This window comes from Typopeltis vanoorti, chromosome 7 (assembly GCF_054136105.1).
Source record: "Typopeltis vanoorti isolate ZY-2024b chromosome 7, IOZ_Tvanoo_1.0, whole genome shotgun sequence".
NCBI classification, from domain to species: Eukaryota; Metazoa; Arthropoda; class Arachnida; order Uropygi; family Thelyphonidae; genus Typopeltis; species Typopeltis vanoorti.
Window position 1 is genome coordinate 54,193,926 of NC_143555.1, and position 22,112 is coordinate 54,216,037.

Genomic DNA, 22,112 nt, shown 5'->3' on the forward strand with positions numbered 1-22,112 from the left:
CACTGACGAGACCTCAATAAAGGTCGAAACTGGTCTGGGTAGTGGCCCTTCCCTGAATGCATAGCATTATACATGTCTGCAAGGAAATGTGCTTTGCATTATGGGAGATACTGAGACAAGGAGTGATGAGAGCTTGGTCCGCCTTTACTACGAGTTGCCTCAGTCCTGAAAATACTCCAGGCACAAACTTTGTCTGCTTACATTTGGATAAAGGATTAAACTAAATTTATTATAGTCTAACCAAGTGAGAAAAAACTTCTAATATGATTTTTATGAGTAAATACTTACACTTTGGGCATCATCACTTAGTACTTTACACATTGTTATTCTTCGCTGGGAATCTTTTTTCAATAAATAAAATCCACCTTGTCCTTCTTCTGTTTGGGGACTATCAATTGGAGGGCTTAAGAGTCCAGAACTTGACCTTCTCATAACTGATGAGCTGTCTTGACCATCAGAACTACAAGCAAAAGACAGGTTGACTAGACTGACATATTATTATTGCAACTATATTTTGTATCTAAAAAAAAAGTAAACCTGGCTTTATTTCAGCATAATAAACTAAACTAGTAAACATTTTTAAATATACCATGTTTACCAAGTACCATGTCCTACTATTAAAATATGGGCTTCAAAAAGGAGAGAGAGAGCTTCAGTGAATCAGATGGAAACTTGTTCTTAATGTGTTTGTTTTTCAATGTAAACACTTTCTCCCCTATTAATTTGCTTCTGATAGTGGGAGTAATATGTTGGCATAAATATTAAGTTGTTATAAACTAATCCATGTATTGTAAATTATACAATATAAATTATATTATATTAAATTATACAATATAAATAAATCATAAATTCATCCATGTATTGTATCTTAACAGATACTATATATCTCAATAGACCGGGCACTGTTCAATCTGCTTTGGCTCAAAATTTCCCTACCATATCAATCTACCTTTTCATGTGCTCTCTCAATTGCTCTCCAAACTCCATCAATCATTCAATCTCTTCAACTATCTCTCTCTAAAGCTTGACTTTCTGCAATCAAAATACCCAAATAGTGAGGACATCCTTCTAAGGGACTTCAATGTTCACAACTCACATTGGCTCCATTTCTCCAGTTTCATCAACAAAGCAGGCAGAGATGCTGAGGTGTTTACCATCAGTAATGACCCATCTCAGGTCATCAATCTTCCTACCAGAATACTTGACGACCTCCTCCAATTTGTCAACACACTTGACTTCTTCCTAACAAGCTCCCCTTCCAAGTATACCTTGGATGTCAGTTCTCCTCTTGATAACTCGAATCACCACAGAACAACTTCCATCCACTAGTTCACAGTCTCGTGTCCTCTGGCACAACAATACAAGGATGACAACTGGGAGGACCTATGTGACTTCTATTCCTCCTTCCCCTGGTCTGACTACTGCTTCAGCTCTTCTGATCCAAACACCTGCTCAGACCAAATAACAGAAATCATCCTCATAGGAATGAAGGCTTTCATCCCTCATTCCACTCCAAACTCTCAGCCACCATCCAAGCCTTGGTTCTCAAAAAATTGTTCCAATACAGTAAAAGAAAAAATCTCTGATTAGCATGAATGGCTCAAGACCAAAACTCCAGCTGCCCACTCTGCAGCTTGTAAAAGAATCATCCAAATCATCCAAATCTCTTTGATTTGGATGATTTGGCCAGATACTGCAAACTCACCTCCTGACCAAAAGGCAGTTGCTTCTTCTGGTCTCTTGCCAAGGGTATTTGGTGCAACTTCTGCCAACAGATTTTCACCACTCTCACAACCAGATGGTGCTGTAGTTACCTAACCTAAAGACAAGGCCAAATTATTGACATCACTCTTCTCTAATTCCTGCACTGATATCAAAGTTCCCTCCGCACTACCAAGAAAAGCTCCCTTCATGCCATTTTCGAACAAAAAGAAATCCAAAGAATCCTCAATAACCTAAACACAAACAAGGCATCTGGTCCTGATGGTATCCCACCTACTGTATTAAAAATTCTGCCCCAGAGCTAACACCTATTCTGTATCACCTCTTCAATCTATCCTATTCAACTGGCATCTACCCTATGACATGGAAGCAGGTCCATATCCAGCCATCAAAAAGAAAAGATGATAAAAGTCAACAAACGACCTACCATCCAATTGCTCCCACTTCTGTTCTCTCTAAAATTATGGAGAAGGTCATCAATAACCAATTCTTGAACCAGCTACAGTCGATACCAACTAATTAGTGACCAGGTGTATGGATTCTGCCACTCATGATCTACAGCTGATCTTCTTGCCTCTGGACTCAAGCCATGGAGAAATTTGGAGAAGCTCACTTGGTTGCCCTTGACATTTCAAAGGCAACTGCTTGGATTTGGCACAGAGGCCTATTTAACAAACTGCCATTCTATGGTCTGACTTCCTCACTCTGCAACTGGATTGAAAACTTTCTCAGTGGTCGTTCATTAAGTGTAATGGTGAATAGTCAACTCTCCTCAGAATTCCCCACCAATGCAGGTGTACCCCAGGGATCTGTTCTTTCACCCAATCTCTTCCTCTTGCATATAAATAAACTGCTCTCTCTCAAACTTCCAATCCTATCCATAGCTTTGCCAATGACAGGACACTCCATTTCTCCTTTTCATTTGACAAACCTTGTAGTGCTCAAGTATTAGAATCCTCAAAATCTACCATGACCAGTGATCTGATATTAAGTAAGATAAGGTCAACCATGTAAACTTCAATGCTGCGAAAACTCAGTCCTGTCTGATCTCACGCAAGAAAGATCCCCCCCCCCTACATTCAGTAATACTGATATATCCAAACGTGATCAGATTTCTCTACTCGGACTGACCTGCACCACTGATTGTTCCCGGCACAACCACATTTCAACTATAGTTTCTGCAGCCGCCAAAAATCTTGGTGTACTTCTTTGCACAAAACACAACTTCACAGCTGCTAACTCTACAAAGTCCAAATCTGCCCAGCCATGGACTATTGCTCCCATATTTCAGGTGGAGCACCAAAATCGTCTCTAAGATTGCTTGATTCAATCCAGATTCAGAAGGGGGCAATCCGAATTGATGATCCCTCTCTTACAAAACATTGAGTTTTTGGCTTGTGTCTCTTCTACAGATACTTTCATGGACAGTGCTATCCAACACCCTTTTACAGTCCATCTTGAAACTCATCAAACCAACTTCACTGCCTCCTGCTTCATCTCATCTACTGCTGTCCTTTGGAACAGTCTCCCCCAATCTGCCTTCCTCAAAGATTATAACCCTCGGCTGTTCAAGCAAAATGTGAACAGATTCCTCCTTTCTTCTATTAGCACATTAGTATCCATACATGGCACTAATGTGCTATAGGTCTTGTAGCCTTTCATATGGGGATCATATATATATATATATATGAGAAAGCTTCAATGACTGATACCGAGAGATAAAAAGATGACATGATATATTTGAAAAGATACTACTAGTACACTAGTTTCGCTGAATTGATCAACATCTTCAGGTATCACAATCAAAGAAGTATATAAAGAATTACAGAGACTTAAAATTGTAATAACAGAACAAGTACAAAAAGACAGTAGCATGTTTGAAAACAAAATGCGAGCTTGAGTTCCAAACAAATGTATACTACGCGCTGTCACGAGTGCGCCAGTACTGAACAGAGGTAACGTGTGCATCAGAGAGATTGAAACTCAAGCTGTTGTGATATGAGAGGAATCTAGAGAAATTTCCCTAGATTCGACAATCTTTCTCTCGAGTTCATCATAGCACACATGGATGTTAGAAGTTTGAGTCCAGTTCACAATGTGTTGGTGGCCTTTGTCTGAGTTAGCTGAAAAGAGAACGTGGCTAGATATATATATATAAAATACTAGTAGGTCTTAGACCTATTGTGGATTCAATAGGTAGTCCAAAGTATAAAATCTCAAGATTTCTATCTAACTTCTCTGTCCCCTCATTGGCTACTCAGATTCTTGATAAAAAATTCCACAAAATTTCTTACTAGAATAAAATGCATTCGACTGGCAGATACAGGCATGCTGGTAAGCTTTGACATTTTCTCTCTTTCTTCACAAATATCCCTCACAAAGAGAGAATAGAATTTCTAGCCCAAAAGTTTCCATCGGACATAGTGACTTATTCAATTCTACAATTACATCTGGATATTTCACGTTGAAAGATAAAATATATAAACAAGAGGAAGGAACTGCAATGGACTCCAGCCCCATCACCTACTCTAGCCAACTTTTATTGTGAACACCTAGAAGAAACTCATCCTGCTGCCTTCTCCTTGAATAGGATGTTGTTCTTTTGACCCAAAACCAACAATTTGGCTGTGATACATTGATGATGTCTTTGCAGTTTGGAGCCACACGAAGCCAGCTCTACTTACATTTCTATAAAAATCCCTACATCCTTGTATTAAGTTCCCACTAGAAAAAGGATCATCAAAGGGTATTTCCTTTCTAGGTGTACATGTTTAGCATAAACAAGATGGATCCATTTCCACTTCTAACAAAAACCAACTTTTACATGTAGTTATATTCACAATTTCCCCAGGGGCTCCCGTCTTGGGAGTATGTGGTTAGTGGCCACGGGGTCCCGAACTGAGCTTGATATTGCTTCCACTTACTTGTGTCAGATTCCTTCTATATTCTTTCCTATATGGCCTCACTTGGTTGACTCTTGCTTACTTCGACCCCGAGGGTATTAGAGTACTCGGGGTCCCAAGGGTGTTTCTTCTTTTCCCAACTTCTACTATAGCTGGTAGAGGGCAGCAGCTCTATTAGTACTTGATGGAGCGCTGCGGTGGAGAAGGCAACGGGAAACCACTCCACTAATATCCCTAGAAAATTTTAGTAGCAATGAATAGAACTTATAAGGGGGCAGCTACCAGCCTGGCAAACCAAGGTGGTGTCTCTTTGCACAGAGAGGAAAAGAAGGTGCACATTGGAATAGATACAATATCGGGAAATAAGGACACTTCAAGGGCTGATGTTCTTCCCAATCAAACCTCTAAAAGTGACTTAAAACAAGCTATAAACAAACTGAAAATGAAACATTGTCAGAGAATCAAAATTGCAACATGGAATGTGAGAACAATGAACAGATATGGAAAATTAGAAAATCTCAAACAAGAAATGGACAAAGGAAAAACTGATATCATAGGGCTCTGTGAAGTCAGATGGAAGGAATAGGTGATTTTTATCGTAACAAAAGTAAGAGTAATCTACTCAGGTTGAGATAAAAAAGGAAAAGGAGTTGCACTAGTTTTTAATAAAAGAACAGCAAAGAGCATCATTAGCATAAACTGTCTGAATGACAGGATTATGGTGGTAAAATTGAAGGCTGAACCAGTGGACATAACAATAATGCAGGTATAAATGCCAACAAGTGACCATTCAGATAAGGAAATAGAGGAAATGTATGAACAGTTACAAGAACTAATTAAAGAAGAAAAAAGAAAAGACTATATGATTATAATGGGAGATTGGAATGGAATTGTAGGAGAAGAAGAGGATGGGAGTGTAGTAAGAAGATACGGACTAGGTAATAGAAATGAGAAAGAGGGGAAAGGTTAGTGGAATTCTGTAAAGAAAATAAGCTAATAATTACAAATACTTGGTTTAAAAAATCTAAAAGAAAACTATACACATGGAAAAAATCAGGAGATACAGAAAGGTATCAAATTGATTACATTACTGTAAAGCAAAGATACAAGAATAGTGTAAAAAATGTATGCACTTATCCTGGAACTGATATTTACTCTGACCACAACCTACAATTCATAGAAATAAATGTGAAACTAAAGAAAATAAAATAAGCTATGAAAACGAAAAAATGGAACTTAGAGAAATTAAAAAATACCAAGGAATTTGGAAATAGATTGGAGAAAGAATTAAGAGGAAACAAGTTTTGTCAAAACTGAAGACAGAAAAGAAATGGGAAAAAGTTAAAGAGAAAATAAAGAAGACTGCAGAAGAAGAAATTGGATTTGTAAGAACTAAAAGAATAAAAAAAAAAAGAAGAATAAAGACACCCCAGAAGGGAAAATACAATATAGAACCCTGAATGACAAATTGAGAAGGGAAGCAGAAAGAAGTAGAGAAGATTGGCTTAAAAATGTGAAGAAATGAAAAATTATGAGAGAGAGAGTGGGAAGGTATGATCTTTTATATGAAAAAGCAAGAAGCATGAATCATAAGAGAAATGGAATTCGAGCTAGAGGCATAGAAAATAAGAATGGAGAAATCATAACTGAAGAAGATAAAATCCTAATGAGATGGAAGGAATACATTGAAGATCTATATGACAAGGAAAATAGACCAAATGAGTTGCCGTTAGAAGATATAAAGAAGGTAAATGAAGATGATCTAGGCCCAGAGATTTTGAAGACAGAAGTAGAAACGGCCATTAAAGAACTAAAATGTGGAAAGGCAGAAGGAATAGATGAAATACCTGCAGAATTTCTGAAACAACTTCAGAAGAAAGGAACTGAAGAAATAGCCAAAATAATAAATTTAATTTATAACAAAGGAGAACTACCAAAAGATTTTGGGACCTTAATATTTATACCTATACCAACGAAGAGTAAGGAATTTAGAACAATAAGCCTCATTTCCCATACATCAAAAATACTTATCAGAATCTTAACATGAAGAATTGCATCTCAAGTGGAAGAATTTCTCGGAGAAGATCAGTTTGGTTTCAGGAAGAGTAGGGGAACAAGAGATGCAATTGGACTGTTAAGAATAGTAAGTGAAAGAAGTCTAGAAGTGAATAAAGAAGTTAACATCTGTTATATAGATTTTGAGAAAGCTTTTGACTATGTAAAAGGGAATAAGATGGTGGAAGTAATGGAAAGATTGGTATAGATTGGAAAGACAGAAGGCTAATTATCTCACTATATATGGACAAACTGCCATGGTGAGAGACATATATGGTACAACAGAACCAGGTATCATTGGACGAGGAGTAAGACAAGGCTGTTCTCTGTCACCAATTTTGTTCAACATGTATTCCGAAGCAATGCTAAAAGAAGCACTGGAGAATTCAGAAGAAGGAATAAAGATTGGAGGTAGACAGATATTTGCAATAAGATACGCAGATGACAAGATATTACTATCAAACACTGAAACAGGACTACAACATCTGTTGAACAGATTACTGGAATCCTGTATCAATTATGGAATGAAAATTAACATCAGAAAAACAAAGGTGATGAAAATAGCAAGGAAAGAGGCAAATATGGATATCAGAATAAATGGGGAAAAATTGAATCATGTAAAGACATTTAAATATCTAAGAAGTTTTATTAGCAGTGATGGAAGATGTAAAAGTGACATAAAAGCAAGAATAGTGAATAGAAAATGGAATTTATTCAGAAGTAAAATGGATAGAAACATAAAGAAAAGACTAATAAAATGTTATGTGTGGAGTGTTGCTCTCTATGCAGCTGAAACTTGGACGTTGAAGAAAGAAGAAATTAAGATTTTGGAAAGCTTTGAGATATGGATTTGGAGAAGGATGGAAAAAATCAAATGGACAGATAAAATAACTAATGAAGAGGTCTTAAAAAGAGTAGAAGAAGAAAGAAGTCTGTTAAGGAGGATAAAAAGAAGAAAGGGAAACTGGATTGGACATATTCTGAGAGGGAATGGAATCATCAGAGATGCCATTGAAGGAAAAAATAGATGGAAAAAGACCCAGAGGAAGAGTAAGGAAAACAATGCTAGATGACATGCTGAATGGAGACAGGTACACAACCATGAAAGAGAAGGCTCAGAACAGAAGAGAGTGGAAGGAAAGTTTCTGCTACTAAAAGAAGAACCTGCTCAATTACAGAATACTAAAGATGATATTCACAATACATCAGCCTGCCATCCAACTCAAAAATATGGCATCATAAAATCCCTAGTATCAAGAGCACACAATATTCCTTCATCCAAGGAATCTCTAAAACAAGAACCATCAACTATCAAAGAAACAGTCTTACTAAATTTCTATAATCCCAGAAAAACTCAAAAAATAATGAACAACTCTTCTATACAGCATCTTGCTATATAGGATGTTAGAACAAGAAGCCCACAGGACTCCTATATCGTATATTAAAGGTATTTCTGAACAGGTGACAAAAATTATGAAAAAATATAGACTCATCACCCTATAAACCCATCAACCAAATTCATAACCTACTGCCTTCTCCAAAAGACAAACTCTGACCACTGATGCTACCTGGTATATACAAATTTGATTCTTTAGAGAAACTTGTGACATTACATAAAGAACTTTCAACTATCAAACACCACATGAAATTAAATGGCTTCTCCAAAAAGAGTACACAACATCTGTTCGATTCTTACAAGCCAATCCAAAACAACAAAGATTCAATATATCGAGTTCGAATTCCTTATATTTTCGGGATTTCAAAACCAATTTTAAGAATTCTGAAGAAATATGATTTAACATCCACTTATATACCTATTAACAAAATATCCACCTATTTCCCCTCTTCTAAAGATAAACTCTCAACTATGTCTCTGTCTGGTGTGTATCAAGTTTCTTGTAACTGTCCTACTTTGGACAAACAGGACACTCTATAGAAAAAATAATTCAAGAACATCAATCACACATTCAGCAGAACAAATTCGATAAGTCTGGATTGGCTCAGCACGGAATAGAGACAAGCCACAACATCCTCTGGTCCAAGACTTGCCTCCTACAGAGATGTCGCTATAAATTTGAACGTTTATTTAAAGAAAGTGTCGAAGCCTTACTTCAACGCCCTAATGAATCGAAATGATTGTACAGGTATTCCCTTGATTAACGTGGTTAATGAATCCCTCGATGTTACCGCGTATATCAAAATCGCGTTAATCAATGGTAAAAATTAAAATTCCTCCATGATCGATTACTGCATTAATAATTTGTTTTATGTGGTACTCTTTTAGGAAAGATAAAAAAAGAATGCAAAGTCAATGTTTAATAAATACTTGTACCTACATTATTTAGTGCAATTTTTTTAATAAAAGATGTTATCAAGAGTCGTTTGAACAGTTTTAGTTTTTTTTCTTATTGGCATAAATTCTACGATAACAAGCAAAATGACTCTCCAGACCTCGGCAAACAAGCAATAAAAAAAAAAAGAAAGGAAAAAACACTGCAAATATAATACATGATGGTACAAATAATGTTGGATATCGAGTCCAACATTATTTCATTCCTGAATATAGAAACAAGTGTTTCGTGCCGAATATAAAGAAACTAAAAGTTTCGGCAGCTGCAAGCATAAGCAATCTTATGGGCAGCTCGTAGTAAAGGTGGAGTAAGCTCCAGATCACTTTCCTTAGTATTTTCCATAACGTAAAGTACATCTCCTAGAGGACATGTATGATAAATAAGTCTTTGGCTCTCTATTTCAGTAATACGTACATGATGGCTTATTTATTTTCAGTTACAATCTCGAAATTATTGAACAAAGAATAATAATAATAAAAAAACAACTAAACCATACTATACTGACATCGGAGGTCACGGTATCTCTCAGATACAATTTACTGTCAAATAACACAAACCTTTACATAACATGTGTTAAACCAAACTGACATCAAAAAAACAGTACAGAATATCACTCATAACATATGAATGCACAGCTACTTATGACATCCAAGATATACACTGAATTGTGTAAGAATATTTATATTAAACATTTTGCATGTATCTGTCAGATCAGCTGCAAGCTCTGCAGGGTTAAAGGAGCATTAATCAAAACTCTTGCCGCAATTAATTTAGCTGCGTCAAGCAAGGGATACCTGTATATCTTTATCAAAAATATGGGTAAGTTTAATCAGGATAACATTAAAATATATATTAATTTTTTTTTATTTTAAATTAAGACTATTAATTCTTACATTAGTCTAATATCATTTATAAATTAAGATTATTATATGAATTTGTGAATTAATATCTTTAATTTAATCATTACTCTGATAAAAAATGTTTTTCTCTCTTTAATGCTTAGCAATAAAACATCACGCGGCTCGTTCTACTTTTGAATGATCAATTGTTGGTATTCCACCTTGTTAAAAACTGTTCCTATGTAGCCACTGAAGACAGTCTGTTATTTTCAGACTGAAATATTTGGCAAATTAAAATATAATATTCTTGTGTAAACATGTCTATATGTTAACATAATTTGAAAGCCCAATGGCTATTTTTTCTGGCATCCTTAATAATAATTAAGGGGATACAAATCCCTTATTGTTCAACTGCCAGTAAGCAAAACTCTAAGATTGAGAACTACGATGTTGTACTACCAAGTGGTCATTTACACTTGGATTCGCCGATAGTTTTTCGGTATATATATATATATATGAAACTCATAGATTCGTAGTTCTAGATCTTAGAGTTTTGCTTACTGACAGTTGAACAACAAGGGATTTGTATCTCCTTAATTATTATTAAGGATGCCAGGAAAATAGCCGTTCGGCTTTCAAATTATGTTATAATATACAAACACACCTTTATGGCATTCATATAGTAAAGGTATGCAAGTTCTTTTCACTTAAACCTTGTTATCTTCCAGGTCTACCTACTCACTGATGAGACCTTAAAAAAAGATTGAAACCGGTCTGGGTAGTGACCTCTCCTCATAATGTAATTACAGTAATACATCTCCTAGGGGCTGTGTTTTTACATTATGAGAAAATATCAAGGATAGTGAGGGAGCTTGCTCCACCTTTGCTTTGACTTGCCTTGGTGTTGTACTACCAAGTGGTCATTTACACTTGGATTCGCCGATAGTTTTTCGGTATATATGAAACTCATAGATCGTAGTTCTCGATCTTAGAGTTTTGCTTACTGGCAGTTGAACAAGGGATTTGTATCCCCTTAATTATTATGTCTATCTGTTATAATTATGGTATATACAAAGTACCATGTTCGTGTAACTTGTCTTACTGAAGACTCATTATGGAAGACCCAAACAATCTGCACAATATCTATCTCTCCTTGAATCTGTGAGTGCTTTGTTTGGTAAGAGATTCATGGAGAGGCAGCCTATTCCATTCTCTAAGAGAAAAATCTAGTTCTCACGAAGAATGGATGATTTGAAAAAAGTAAGAGTTGTGTGTTGTTTTGTATAAAATCATGCAGCTCTTACTAGTCTTTACAACTCTACTAACCATATTCTAAGTCAACATCTAGGGATGACCTCTTGTTCTGCCTCATCAAACCAAGAGGTCATCCCTGGATGTTGACTTAGAATATGGTATAGGTATTTGCATCAATCCTATAAAACTGTTTGGGTAACTTAAAAGTTTCTATCATATCTCCTCTTTTTTGTCACTCAATCAACTTCTGCAGGCCACAAACCCTCAATCTATCCTCATAGGAAGTATTCTACATACTTGCCTCTGGATCATCTCCACGATTTCATCATCCTCACGAACCCAGTTGACCAGACTTGAGCACAGTAATCCAGATGTGGACAATTGTGGATAATCTCTTTATTTTTTAGTGTGTTCCTCAATAGCTAAGTAAACCTATGAGCTACCTTGGCAACTTCAGCAATAATGACTTCTAAACCTCAACTCTCTGTTTACTACCTACTATCCCCAAATCCCTGGTTTCATCTATTTCCAGGAGTTTGGTTCTATGAATAATGGTACAGAGCTTTTGTAATCTATTTATTCTAAAATAATAACATTACATTTCTCTGCATTAAACATTGTCTTTTGCCCATACTGATAGCCTATTTAAATCATCCTGCAAGCTTTCCACATAGCCCCCAAACTATTACTCTACCCAATTTTGCATCATTAGCAAACAACTGAATATTTACCTCCAGATTACTTCCTATGCCATTTATATCCAAATTAAACAGCAGTGGTTTAATTGGATATATTTGGACTTTGGATATTTAGATATTTGGACTTTAATTTGGATATATTTGGTTTAATTTGGACTCCTCCTCTACATACTCCTTTTTGATCTGCCCATCAGCCATCCTTGTATCCATATAACCAGTGTCATATCCATCTCCATTTGTTCTAATTTGCATAAGTTCCATGTGGTATTTGGTCAAATGCCTTTGCAAAATCCAGCAGAGTAGTTGTCGTGTACCCATTTCCTTGATCTAACGCAGCTATCATTCTATTATAAAAAGTTAGTAAATTATTAAGATATGACTGACCCTTTACAAAGCTATGTTGCCACTCATAGAGTATCATATTGTTATCCACCCATTCTTGAATTTGATCTTTGACCAACTTTTCCAGTATTTTTACCACCACTCCTAAGTGATACTGATTCATCTATAATTTGCTACTGTAGTCTTGCCTCCGTTATGAGACTAAACCTGAAACTAAAATTATAGGACCTACTCAAAAGCATTGCTAGTTTCCTTGCATATTATCACTGAATTTAATAGGATTAGATGGGATATCCAATTTTTGGGTTAGGAGGGGGTAAGTGAAACACTTATCACACGTCTTCCTTCTGGCAGGCTTTCCTTGTTTACCGTAAACCTACACATATTGGCCAACATATACACAAACTCTTATCACCACCCAACACAAAAACTAGGTGTCATTAATACACTGAAAACATGGCTTTAAAGATCTGCTCCAGTGAGCAAGTACTTAAACATGAATTAAAAGTTATCAGCAATACCTTCCTGAAAAATTGCTACAATGAAATTACTATCAACAAAATTCTTTACGAGACTCCACTTAGAAAACAAATATAAAATTAGATTACAATAAAACTGTGGTCATTCCATACATTAAAGGGATATCAGTTAAAATAAACAGAATGCTACAGAAATACAACCTTAATGTCACATTTAAACCTCCCATGGCATTCCACCTAAACTTATCAGGGCAATACCCTGGATATCAGGGATATCAAGCCACAGTACTAGTTAACAGAGACAAAAGAGTTTTCCATCACCACAGGAGTCCTACAGGGAGATACTATGGCCCCATATCTCTTCATCATAGTGACTGACTATATTTTTAAATTAATGCAAGTTAAATCTGAAATAATCCTTATCAAAGACCAATATATACAGATGCACCTTGAAGACCTGAGCTTTGCAGATGATATAGTTCTCATTGACTCCAACATTACAGGTGCCCAAAACCACTTCAACAGCCTTAGGAGAACAGCAGAAATATTTGGACTAAAAATAAACTCCCAAAAAACAAAGATAAGATATTAAAACATCAGATAGATGGGCACATCTATATAAATCCAAATGATCACCTTGAAGAAGTAGAGGACTTTGTATACCTTGGATCACACATCTCAGATTCCTTAACAGACATTAAATCAAGAAAACAGAAAGCACTGCAGTTCCACAGAAGTCTTAATAAAGTATGGAAGTCGAGCCTCATCTCAAAGGAGACGAAGATTCATCTTTACAAGTGCACCAGCCAGTCTATCTTTCTGCACAGCTCCCAGACCTGGAACATCTCAACAAAAGCAGCGACCAATATTATAAATAGCTTTGGAACTACTTGTCTAAGAAATATCCTGGATTACTCCTGGGAAGACCAGATTCCCAACTCTACTATATTAGATGAAACCCAGCAAGATCCTCTAGTCAGCACTGTTCAAAGAAACCAAATAAAATGGCTCGGCCACCAACTTAGACATCCACCCTCTTTACCCTTTGATGCTCTGGTCCTCTACGACAGTGCTTCCCAAACTTCTGGATGTCAGGCCCCCCCCTGGAAAAATTAAAATATTTCACGGCCCTCCTCGAAAAAAAAAAAAGGAATACAGACATATATTATTATATTTATATTCAATACAAAACATACACAGCGAATATTGCAAAAATCAAATGCAAATATTACATTTTTAGCATCTTACATACACATTTGACATGGCACATTATCTCATATTTTTATATGGATAGATATCTTGTTATTGTATATTTGCAGTACAAGCACATGAAACGTAAAACGATTAGTAATAAAGAAAGAATTAAAAACATAAAAGAAGTTTCATAACAATTTAATGTGATGGATGTGTTTCAATACTGCTACACCAATATCAGGTGAAATATTTGAAACTACAATTCTTAGATTTCTACTTTGAAATGAAACTTATATGAATAAGCATATATTTACTAATATTCATTAAGTGCCGAAATACGTAGGAAGCAAAATTTGTGAACCTGCACCAATGTGTGATTTTTTTTCATTAAAATATAAAAAATAACAAAAAAGAAATAATAAATCCTAAAAATTAAATACGTTTCTTATAAGATAAAAAAAAAATCTACTTAGTCTTAAAATCTTTTAAGACTAAGTAGATTTAAATTTGTTTACATTATTTCACGGCCCCCCTCAACAAAACTTACGGCCCCCAAGGGGGCTGCGGCCCACAGTTTGGGAAGTGCTGCTCTACGCCCCTACAGATGGAAAAAGAAAAAGAGCCAGACCCCAAACTCCATATTGGAAATACATTAGCAATATTCTCATCAGAGATCCATCAATTAGCATATGACAGAGAAGCCTGGTTTTCTTTCATGTCATAACAACCTCCAAGTCCTATCTTAGTGTACACAGACTACTTATTTGTTTTGATTAGTTTCCCTATTTATAATTGTAAAATTATAAATAAATGATGATGATGTTGAAATCTGGCCTTTCTGATCATGCCCAGAATACTCTACATAGAATAATTGATTGGAAAGGCATTAGTTCTTTACATCACACCAAAACGTGGTATGAGTGCAAATTTAAGAGAACTGTGAAATTCTTATCGACCACCCTAATCTTAACAATAATGATGGTCTAATAATCCCAAGAATATGAATGGCACATATTCTACCCACATAAACATTTGGTCTAAGAGTTCATTATAATTAGGATTGCAGTAGTCTAGGATCTTAGCTTTAATATAACAAACACTTATGTTAAATTATTGATTAGGCTACCAATTTGGTTGTCTTAAAAGTATTAACATGAATTTGTTCTCTGATGATGTTATAAATAATCCTATTTAAAACATCATCAGAGAACAAATAGCCTTGATTTGGTGTGGTGTTTTTTTTTTCTTTTTTTTTTTTTCTACTAGAGATCAGGCGAGTAGAGTAATGGTTGGTCAAATCATTTCCCTTTGACATACTGTTTGAAATGTAATATAGTTTGTCTTTGTATATAAGTGCGTATACTCCAGATGATGACCTTAATATGAAGGTTGAAATGTAAGGCAATTAAAATAATTATATCCTAACACAGTTGTAGTCTCCATAATTTACTGAAATAAATTCTCATAATCTGATTTTGCCTTACTTATCATGTTGGTTACCTTTCTTTTTGCCTGACCTTTGTATTGCTTGTTGGTCACTTTTCTCCTTTATATCCTCTGCAACACTTTTTCTTGTAGCTCTGCTTAACGATACTACTCATTCATTAAACTCCTATATGATTAACTCTCTTGACCATGGTATATAATCTAATGTCACTTCATCCAAATACCCCTTAACCATCTCCTACAGAAACCTTTAATAGGGGGAATATGTGAATAGTTCCACATACCCTCCCCCCCTTCTTGAGAGAATATTCCCCATGTTTTGCAACCTTTCACGTCAAGACTGCATGACCACTCTCCCCAAATGGGGGCAATGTGGCTAACTTGGTTATGGATAGTAGTTCTTTGATCCTTTGAATAAATCCAATACTTTCATACTCTGGTGGGTACCTTCCATCACATGCTTCTTCAAGAAATTATCTCTCAGCAGGTGATAGTGTAAGAATTCCATTTCTTTCTTTGTGATCTTTCCTCCTCCTAAATCTATATCTCCATAGTTCAAGTCTCCCATAATAATTGCTTGTTGTGCACTGATTGTACTAATTTGCTGATGCATGTCTTCCATATCATTCTCAAAATCCACTAGCCTTATAGCAGGAAGCAACCATAATTTTGTCCTCTTGGTCCCAATTTCTCACTAGACTGCCTCAAAAGAACTGCCATCCATCCACCTGTCTCCTATTCTTTTTGGCTGCAATTTATGTACTCGCATCAGTGGTACCCCCACCCCATCTTCTCTATATTTTCTGAAAATACTAAACTTTCACATTCTATCTGTAACTACATCATCTGCTGAACCAAGTCAATCAAGTCTATAACTTTTGACAAGGTTGCACTAACCAATGCCAAAAATCTCCTCGCTCTTGTTCCTTATATTTCTGGCATTAGTATATAGAAACTGTAGTGTCCCTTTAGAGCCCCAGCCACCTTTACTTCCTGTATTGACTACCCTATTTGATAGTTGTTTGAGAGACTAGATTGTGCATTTGTCATTCTCACACTCACTCACCTCACATGTGCTTTCACACACACACACACACACACACACACACACACACACACACACACACACACACACACACACACACACCTGCATCTGCCCTAACTGCTTTTCCTGACTTTGCACTTCCATACTTTCAGTGAAAGTACCATTTAAGTACGAAATCATTTAAGTGCAGTCCATCAGCATTATACAAATCTTTCTGTTTGTCAAACTCACCACAATCCTACATCATTCTTTTTACACAACCTGCACAAGACTTATAATCTTCATCCTCTTGCTCTTCTTTTTCACTTTGTCCAACAACTCCTTCACACCTTCACTTACAGAATACTTCTCACTTCGAAGATCATTAGTTCCTACTATAAAAGTGCTACATCCCGATAGCACTGCTGATATTATTAATTTCTTTGCCAGGCAAACAAGATTTTGTTACACTTTCATTAAGTACTTCTCTGAACAGAGAGTCACCATGCAAAATTTTCTCCTTACCTTGTTTCTCTCATTTATTCATATGATCTTGAATCTCCTGCTTTTATTCTCTTTTTGGACCTGCTAATCTCGACATTTCTGCAATTTTTCAATTTTGCGCATTGTCCTGTGTTCACTTTATTCTCCTGAACCTTTGCCACCACATATTAAACATTAATATTAATTAACATTTCCAAGTCTACTGCCAATACTGTCTACTCTACTAAAATGTGTTTCATTCCCTCCACCCAAATGTTTCAACGTTACTTAACTGCAGCACACTGGGATGGAAAGGAGAGTGGTTGATAGAGAGATATCAGAGAGTAGTTTATTCAGGAGTAGAGTCCAAAAGAAGGCCTGTGACTAGTGGCACACAGTACTGTTCCTGGACTGCTGCTATTTAATTTGTTCATTAATGATATAGGAAAGGATCTGAGAGGAACTGTTCAGTTGTTTGCCGAGGATGAAAAGTTAGGTAGAACAATAATTAATACATATGATGTCAAAATTTTGTAGGATGATTTGAATAGATTGGCAGACTGGGCAAAGGAGAATGGATGTCAGTTTAATGTGGCAAAGTGTAATGTTATGCATTTTGGGGTGAAAAGATTATCAATGGTGGACCACACTGGTGGAACTGCACTCCAGGAAATTGACAAAGCCAGAAACTTGGGAGTGTTAGTGGATAGGGAGTTAAAGTTTTTTTTTTTTTTTTTTTTTTTTGGGGGGGGGGGGGCACATAGCAAAAGTGGCTAAAGCAGCTCGTCGGATCACTTGGTAACTGAAGAATATTTTGACGAGCAGAGACAAGCAAGTTATTGTTCCTCTTTATTGAACCTTGATAAAACCCCATCTTGACTATTGCACACCAGAGTTTCTTGGTGATGGAAAAGAGGTGGAGAGGATTCAGAGGTGAGTGACTAAGATGGTATCAGGTCTATGGAATGAACCTTATGAGAAACAGGTTGAAGATTTGTGGGTTACAGAAACTGGTTGATAGGCAGAAAAGGGGTGATATGATTGAGACATTCAAGTTACTAAGGCACATAAGTGTGGTGGTGGTGGGAGAACTAGGAGCCATCCATGGAAACCAGGTAAGAGCATGGTTAGCAAGGGTGTTAGAACTAGGTTTTTTGCTTGGAAAGTAGTGAATGAGTGGAAAAAGTTGCCAGAGTCTGTTGTGGGTACCATGACTGTGAATGAGTTCAAATCAAAGTATGACAGATAGTACACAAATGCTGAATAGTTTTGACATGATGTTTAGGGCCTCCCTCAATGAGCCTAAGGACTCCTTGGAGTTGCTACTCTACTAACACATGCTTTGTTCTCTCCATCTAAATATCAAAACACTTACTACACCTTGCTCACCAATTTGGTTCTCCTTCCATAAATCCTTCAACTATTGCAACGAATACATCTCACATGCTGCACTGAGTAAAATCATACAAATTCAATTCACTCAACAAGGATATTTCGGCTGTGATTGTTCTAACATGCACTGCAGCCATATGAACAATATCATATTTCAACAAACATACAAAGCTTACTTAAAACTAAATAACTCAGTCTATCACACATCAATATAAAACAACAACAACAAGAAAAAAACATACAACAAATTAACTTATTATTAACTAAATTATGAAAAAAATGACATCTTTCATCACTAATAACCAACATCTTATTTATATATATATATATATATACACACACATACACACACACATATTGTTTCATTAGATTTCATGACATTCATTATTGCTATTTATTTTATATTGTATTCCCTTAGCCCACAAATTGTATAGTGCTCACAAACTGCATGGAAAGCCTATAGGTAAATCCAGCATACAATACAGGATGATTTACCTATATGCTAACTAGGTTATAGTCTAGGGTCTCAAGATTTTAAACCTTTTTAAGTCTTATTCAATTTTGTGCTTGATTATTTTTTAGTTTCTTTATTTTTAATTCATAATTTTCAGACTTCATAAATTTTGAGCATTGGATGGGAGGCCCTAAAATATAATTTTACAATAATGTTAATAACACATAAATTAAAGATTCAGAAATTATATTCTTGGGTTCATCCTTTATCCAAGTGTAAGCAAAGTGACTTGTTTGCGTGATATCACTTCACAACTGAGCTACTTGTATATAGAGGCTAATGACTTAACATCAATTGTCTTCATATCGCATAATGCAATGCACATATTGTAAGATCTCTCATGATATGTTACTATGTAACTTATTATGTTTGTTTTTATTAATTATTTTTTCTATGGAGATTTCATGCATTTAAAGAAATGTCAATTTTGTCTGTAATAATCTTGTATTTGTAATAATTTAACTATGAGCCTTTGTTAAAATAATGTGGTGCATGATGTCATTATGTAGCGCTGTTAACTCATGTCCATATATGGAAATTTCAGAAGATGTGCGAAGTATGACGTCATCATAGTTGGATGTCAATACGTGACCATGTATGGAAGTTTCAAGAGACAGGTGCATGCATACAATGGAAGTCCAGACCTTTATAAGGCAAAACGTTGAGGAGGACTTTGTTTTAGCTTTCTTATTTTTCTCTTACCTGGGTCCGCCACAACGTGAGGTCTGTTGTCAGTAATAGAAAGAGAAGCATCCTAGGTCTGAGGGTTTTCAATCTTCTCCGACAGAGATCTACTACTATGAAAAGTATTGTGTCTGTCGTCAAAACGTCTTGCTAGGAAAGAGCTGCACAGTGCCGCCATGTTAAGGATCTTAGAGGGCATTGAAAAATCAATGATTCAAACAAAGAAGAAAATTGATTAGAGGTCATGAACGAGTCAGCAGAAGATAAGAAAAGGAACACTTTCATGTGGACAAAAAGACAAAAGGACATAAGAAACATCATGAGACAATTGTTTGGGTCTGACTCTGTGACAGACCCAAACAAATGCCTTGGAAAAATCAAGAGCAAACATATTATAATGACTTACTCACCTTTGTGAAAAAACATGGGCATTATTATAAAAGATTTATGAATCAAACGACTATTTTGAAGTATTATTATTATTATTACTATAGTAACCTCTATGGACTCAGCAGACTCATCATGAGAGACCCACTTAACTAGTAACACATCTATCATATTAAACCTTGAAATCATTTAACATTCCCCCACTTCACAACTCATTCTAGCAATGCATTCTACTCATCTACTACTTCCAGACAAAAAATTACTACTCATATCCTTCTTTATCACAAACCGTTACATAATTTCCAGGCATGGCCACTCAATATTTCCGCTCTCAACTTCAATTATTTTTATAATCCCCTTCTGTATTAATTTCCTGACTAACTTAATCTGTATTTTATTATCATTACATCTTTTTCTCCTATCCACCAAACTCTGCAATCTTTCCTCTGGAATAGTGGTTTCATAACCACTATTCCAAAGCCTGATGTTATCTTGGTTTGTCACTAGAGACCCTATGAAGTGTTTTCACATCACAATGAAAACTAAGTAGCCAAAAATAAGAAATGAGCACCATAGGGGAAGAAGTTTTGTTAATGATAGCAGAGGAACTGAAGCAAAAAAAAAAAGAAGCATCCCTGTCCAAATGATATACTTAACAGTACATCATGAGGACAGGGATGCAGAGATACAGGACAACATGACGAAATATATAACTCATTGCTACTATAATCCAGGAGGGGGGGGTATAAGAGAGAATGAAGATGACATGAACTGACAAATTAATATGATGAGTGCAGCTTGGATAATTATTATGGAGGATTTCAACTATGGGGACATAGACTGGGAGGAGGAATGGAATTTTTACAGCTGATGAGAAATAATTACCCAAGACGGCATGTAATAGAGAGGATATGAGGTTCAAGAGTGCTGAATCTGATCACGGCATCAGAGAACTTAACAGTAACCAATCTATTTCTGCTGCCTCCAGTTTGGGAAAGAGATTATGTAGTCTTGACCTGGGAGATTGCCAGAAATACAAAATTTTCTGTTAAGAAGATATATGCAAAATTACAAAGCAGGTGATGATGACAAGATGAGGGGTCAGCTTTCAGCAGTACCGTGGCAGAAGAATTTGGAGGGGAGAGATGTTGGTGGTGCACAGGAGATGGTCAATGGATATTTGAAGAAAATGGTATCAGTCGGTATACCCAAAGTCAGAAGATGAAATCAGATAGGACTTAGGTGAATGAATGGCAACATTAAGCAGGATTGCAGATAAAGAAAAAGGTGTGGAGGAAATATAAAGAAAACGCGATCAGCAAACTCACGAGCAGTACAAGGCACAGCCAAGAGGGGTGACTGGTATGGGAAGGAAAGCTAATTATGAGAGAAAGCCAACTGATGAGCCCAAAAGAAATTCTAAACAGTTATTTTTGTATGTGACAAGTAAAAGGAGCAATGACTATGGAAGGATGACTTTAAAAAGTGCTGATGGTGGGGAAGTAACACAAGCAAACCGAATAGTTGAATTACTGAGTGAGCATTTAGCAGGCATGTACCATCTAGGTGGTGATGATGCAATACCAGATGCGACATTGACTGAGGGGAGAATAGAGGTTGAATAAATGGAGGTGTTTAAAATATTGCGGAACCTCAATGTGAACACAGCCATGGGATTAGATGGCAAATCAAACTGTGTATTATGAGAATGTGCAAGGGATTTATCAGCTCCTCTGACTAAGCTGCTTAAGTCTCAATACAGTTTAAATGCAAAAATTGAATAAATTACATAAATAGCAGAAAGGTGTCAATGGAGTGGAAAGAGAGTAAAACAGTCTCTTTGAATAAAGGAGGCTCCAGGACAGACGTAGCGAATTATAGGCCAGTCAGCATCCCAGGAGTGGTAGTTAACGCATTAGAGTAATTGGTAAAAGACAGAATTCAGGACTTAGTGGATAGGAATATGATACTTTATAAGGGGCAACATGGTTTTGTGAAGAGTAGGTCTTGTCTTAGTAATTTGCTTACTTTTTATTATATAGTGATAATGGAGTTGGATAAGGGAAATGGCTACTCAAAATTAAGCATGCTACCCTTACAATTAAACAAACACTCATAAATATAATAACGGAGAACAAATGAGTTAATTATTGCTAAATATTAAAAAGAACTTATCTTTAGGCATCAAAAATCACAAGTGTAGAACTTTCCGCAGCAGCAACCCACCCAACATGAAATCTGAAGTTTTGCTATGGTGCACAAATGACAGTCATCACTGTCAACTTAATTTATTTTTGCGAATTAAATACAATTTAAATTACGCAGTGGACACAACCTTTGTAGGC

General features: G+C 36.0%; 1 protein-coding gene across 6 annotated transcripts in view; it reads right to left on the reverse strand.

Moving 5' to 3' along the window:
- Ask1 (apoptotic signal-regulating kinase 1) overlaps positions 1-22,112 on the reverse strand; it is a 937,451-nt gene that overhangs the window by 254,139 nt on the left and 661,200 nt on the right. For all 6 annotated transcript variants that reach the window (XM_090395264.1, XM_090395267.1, XM_090395262.1 and 3 more), the window contains one exon: positions 289-460. In XM_090395264.1, the coding sequence (XP_090251390.1) occupies positions 289-460 (172 nt within the window). The remainder of the gene's footprint in view (positions 1-288; positions 461-22,112) is intronic.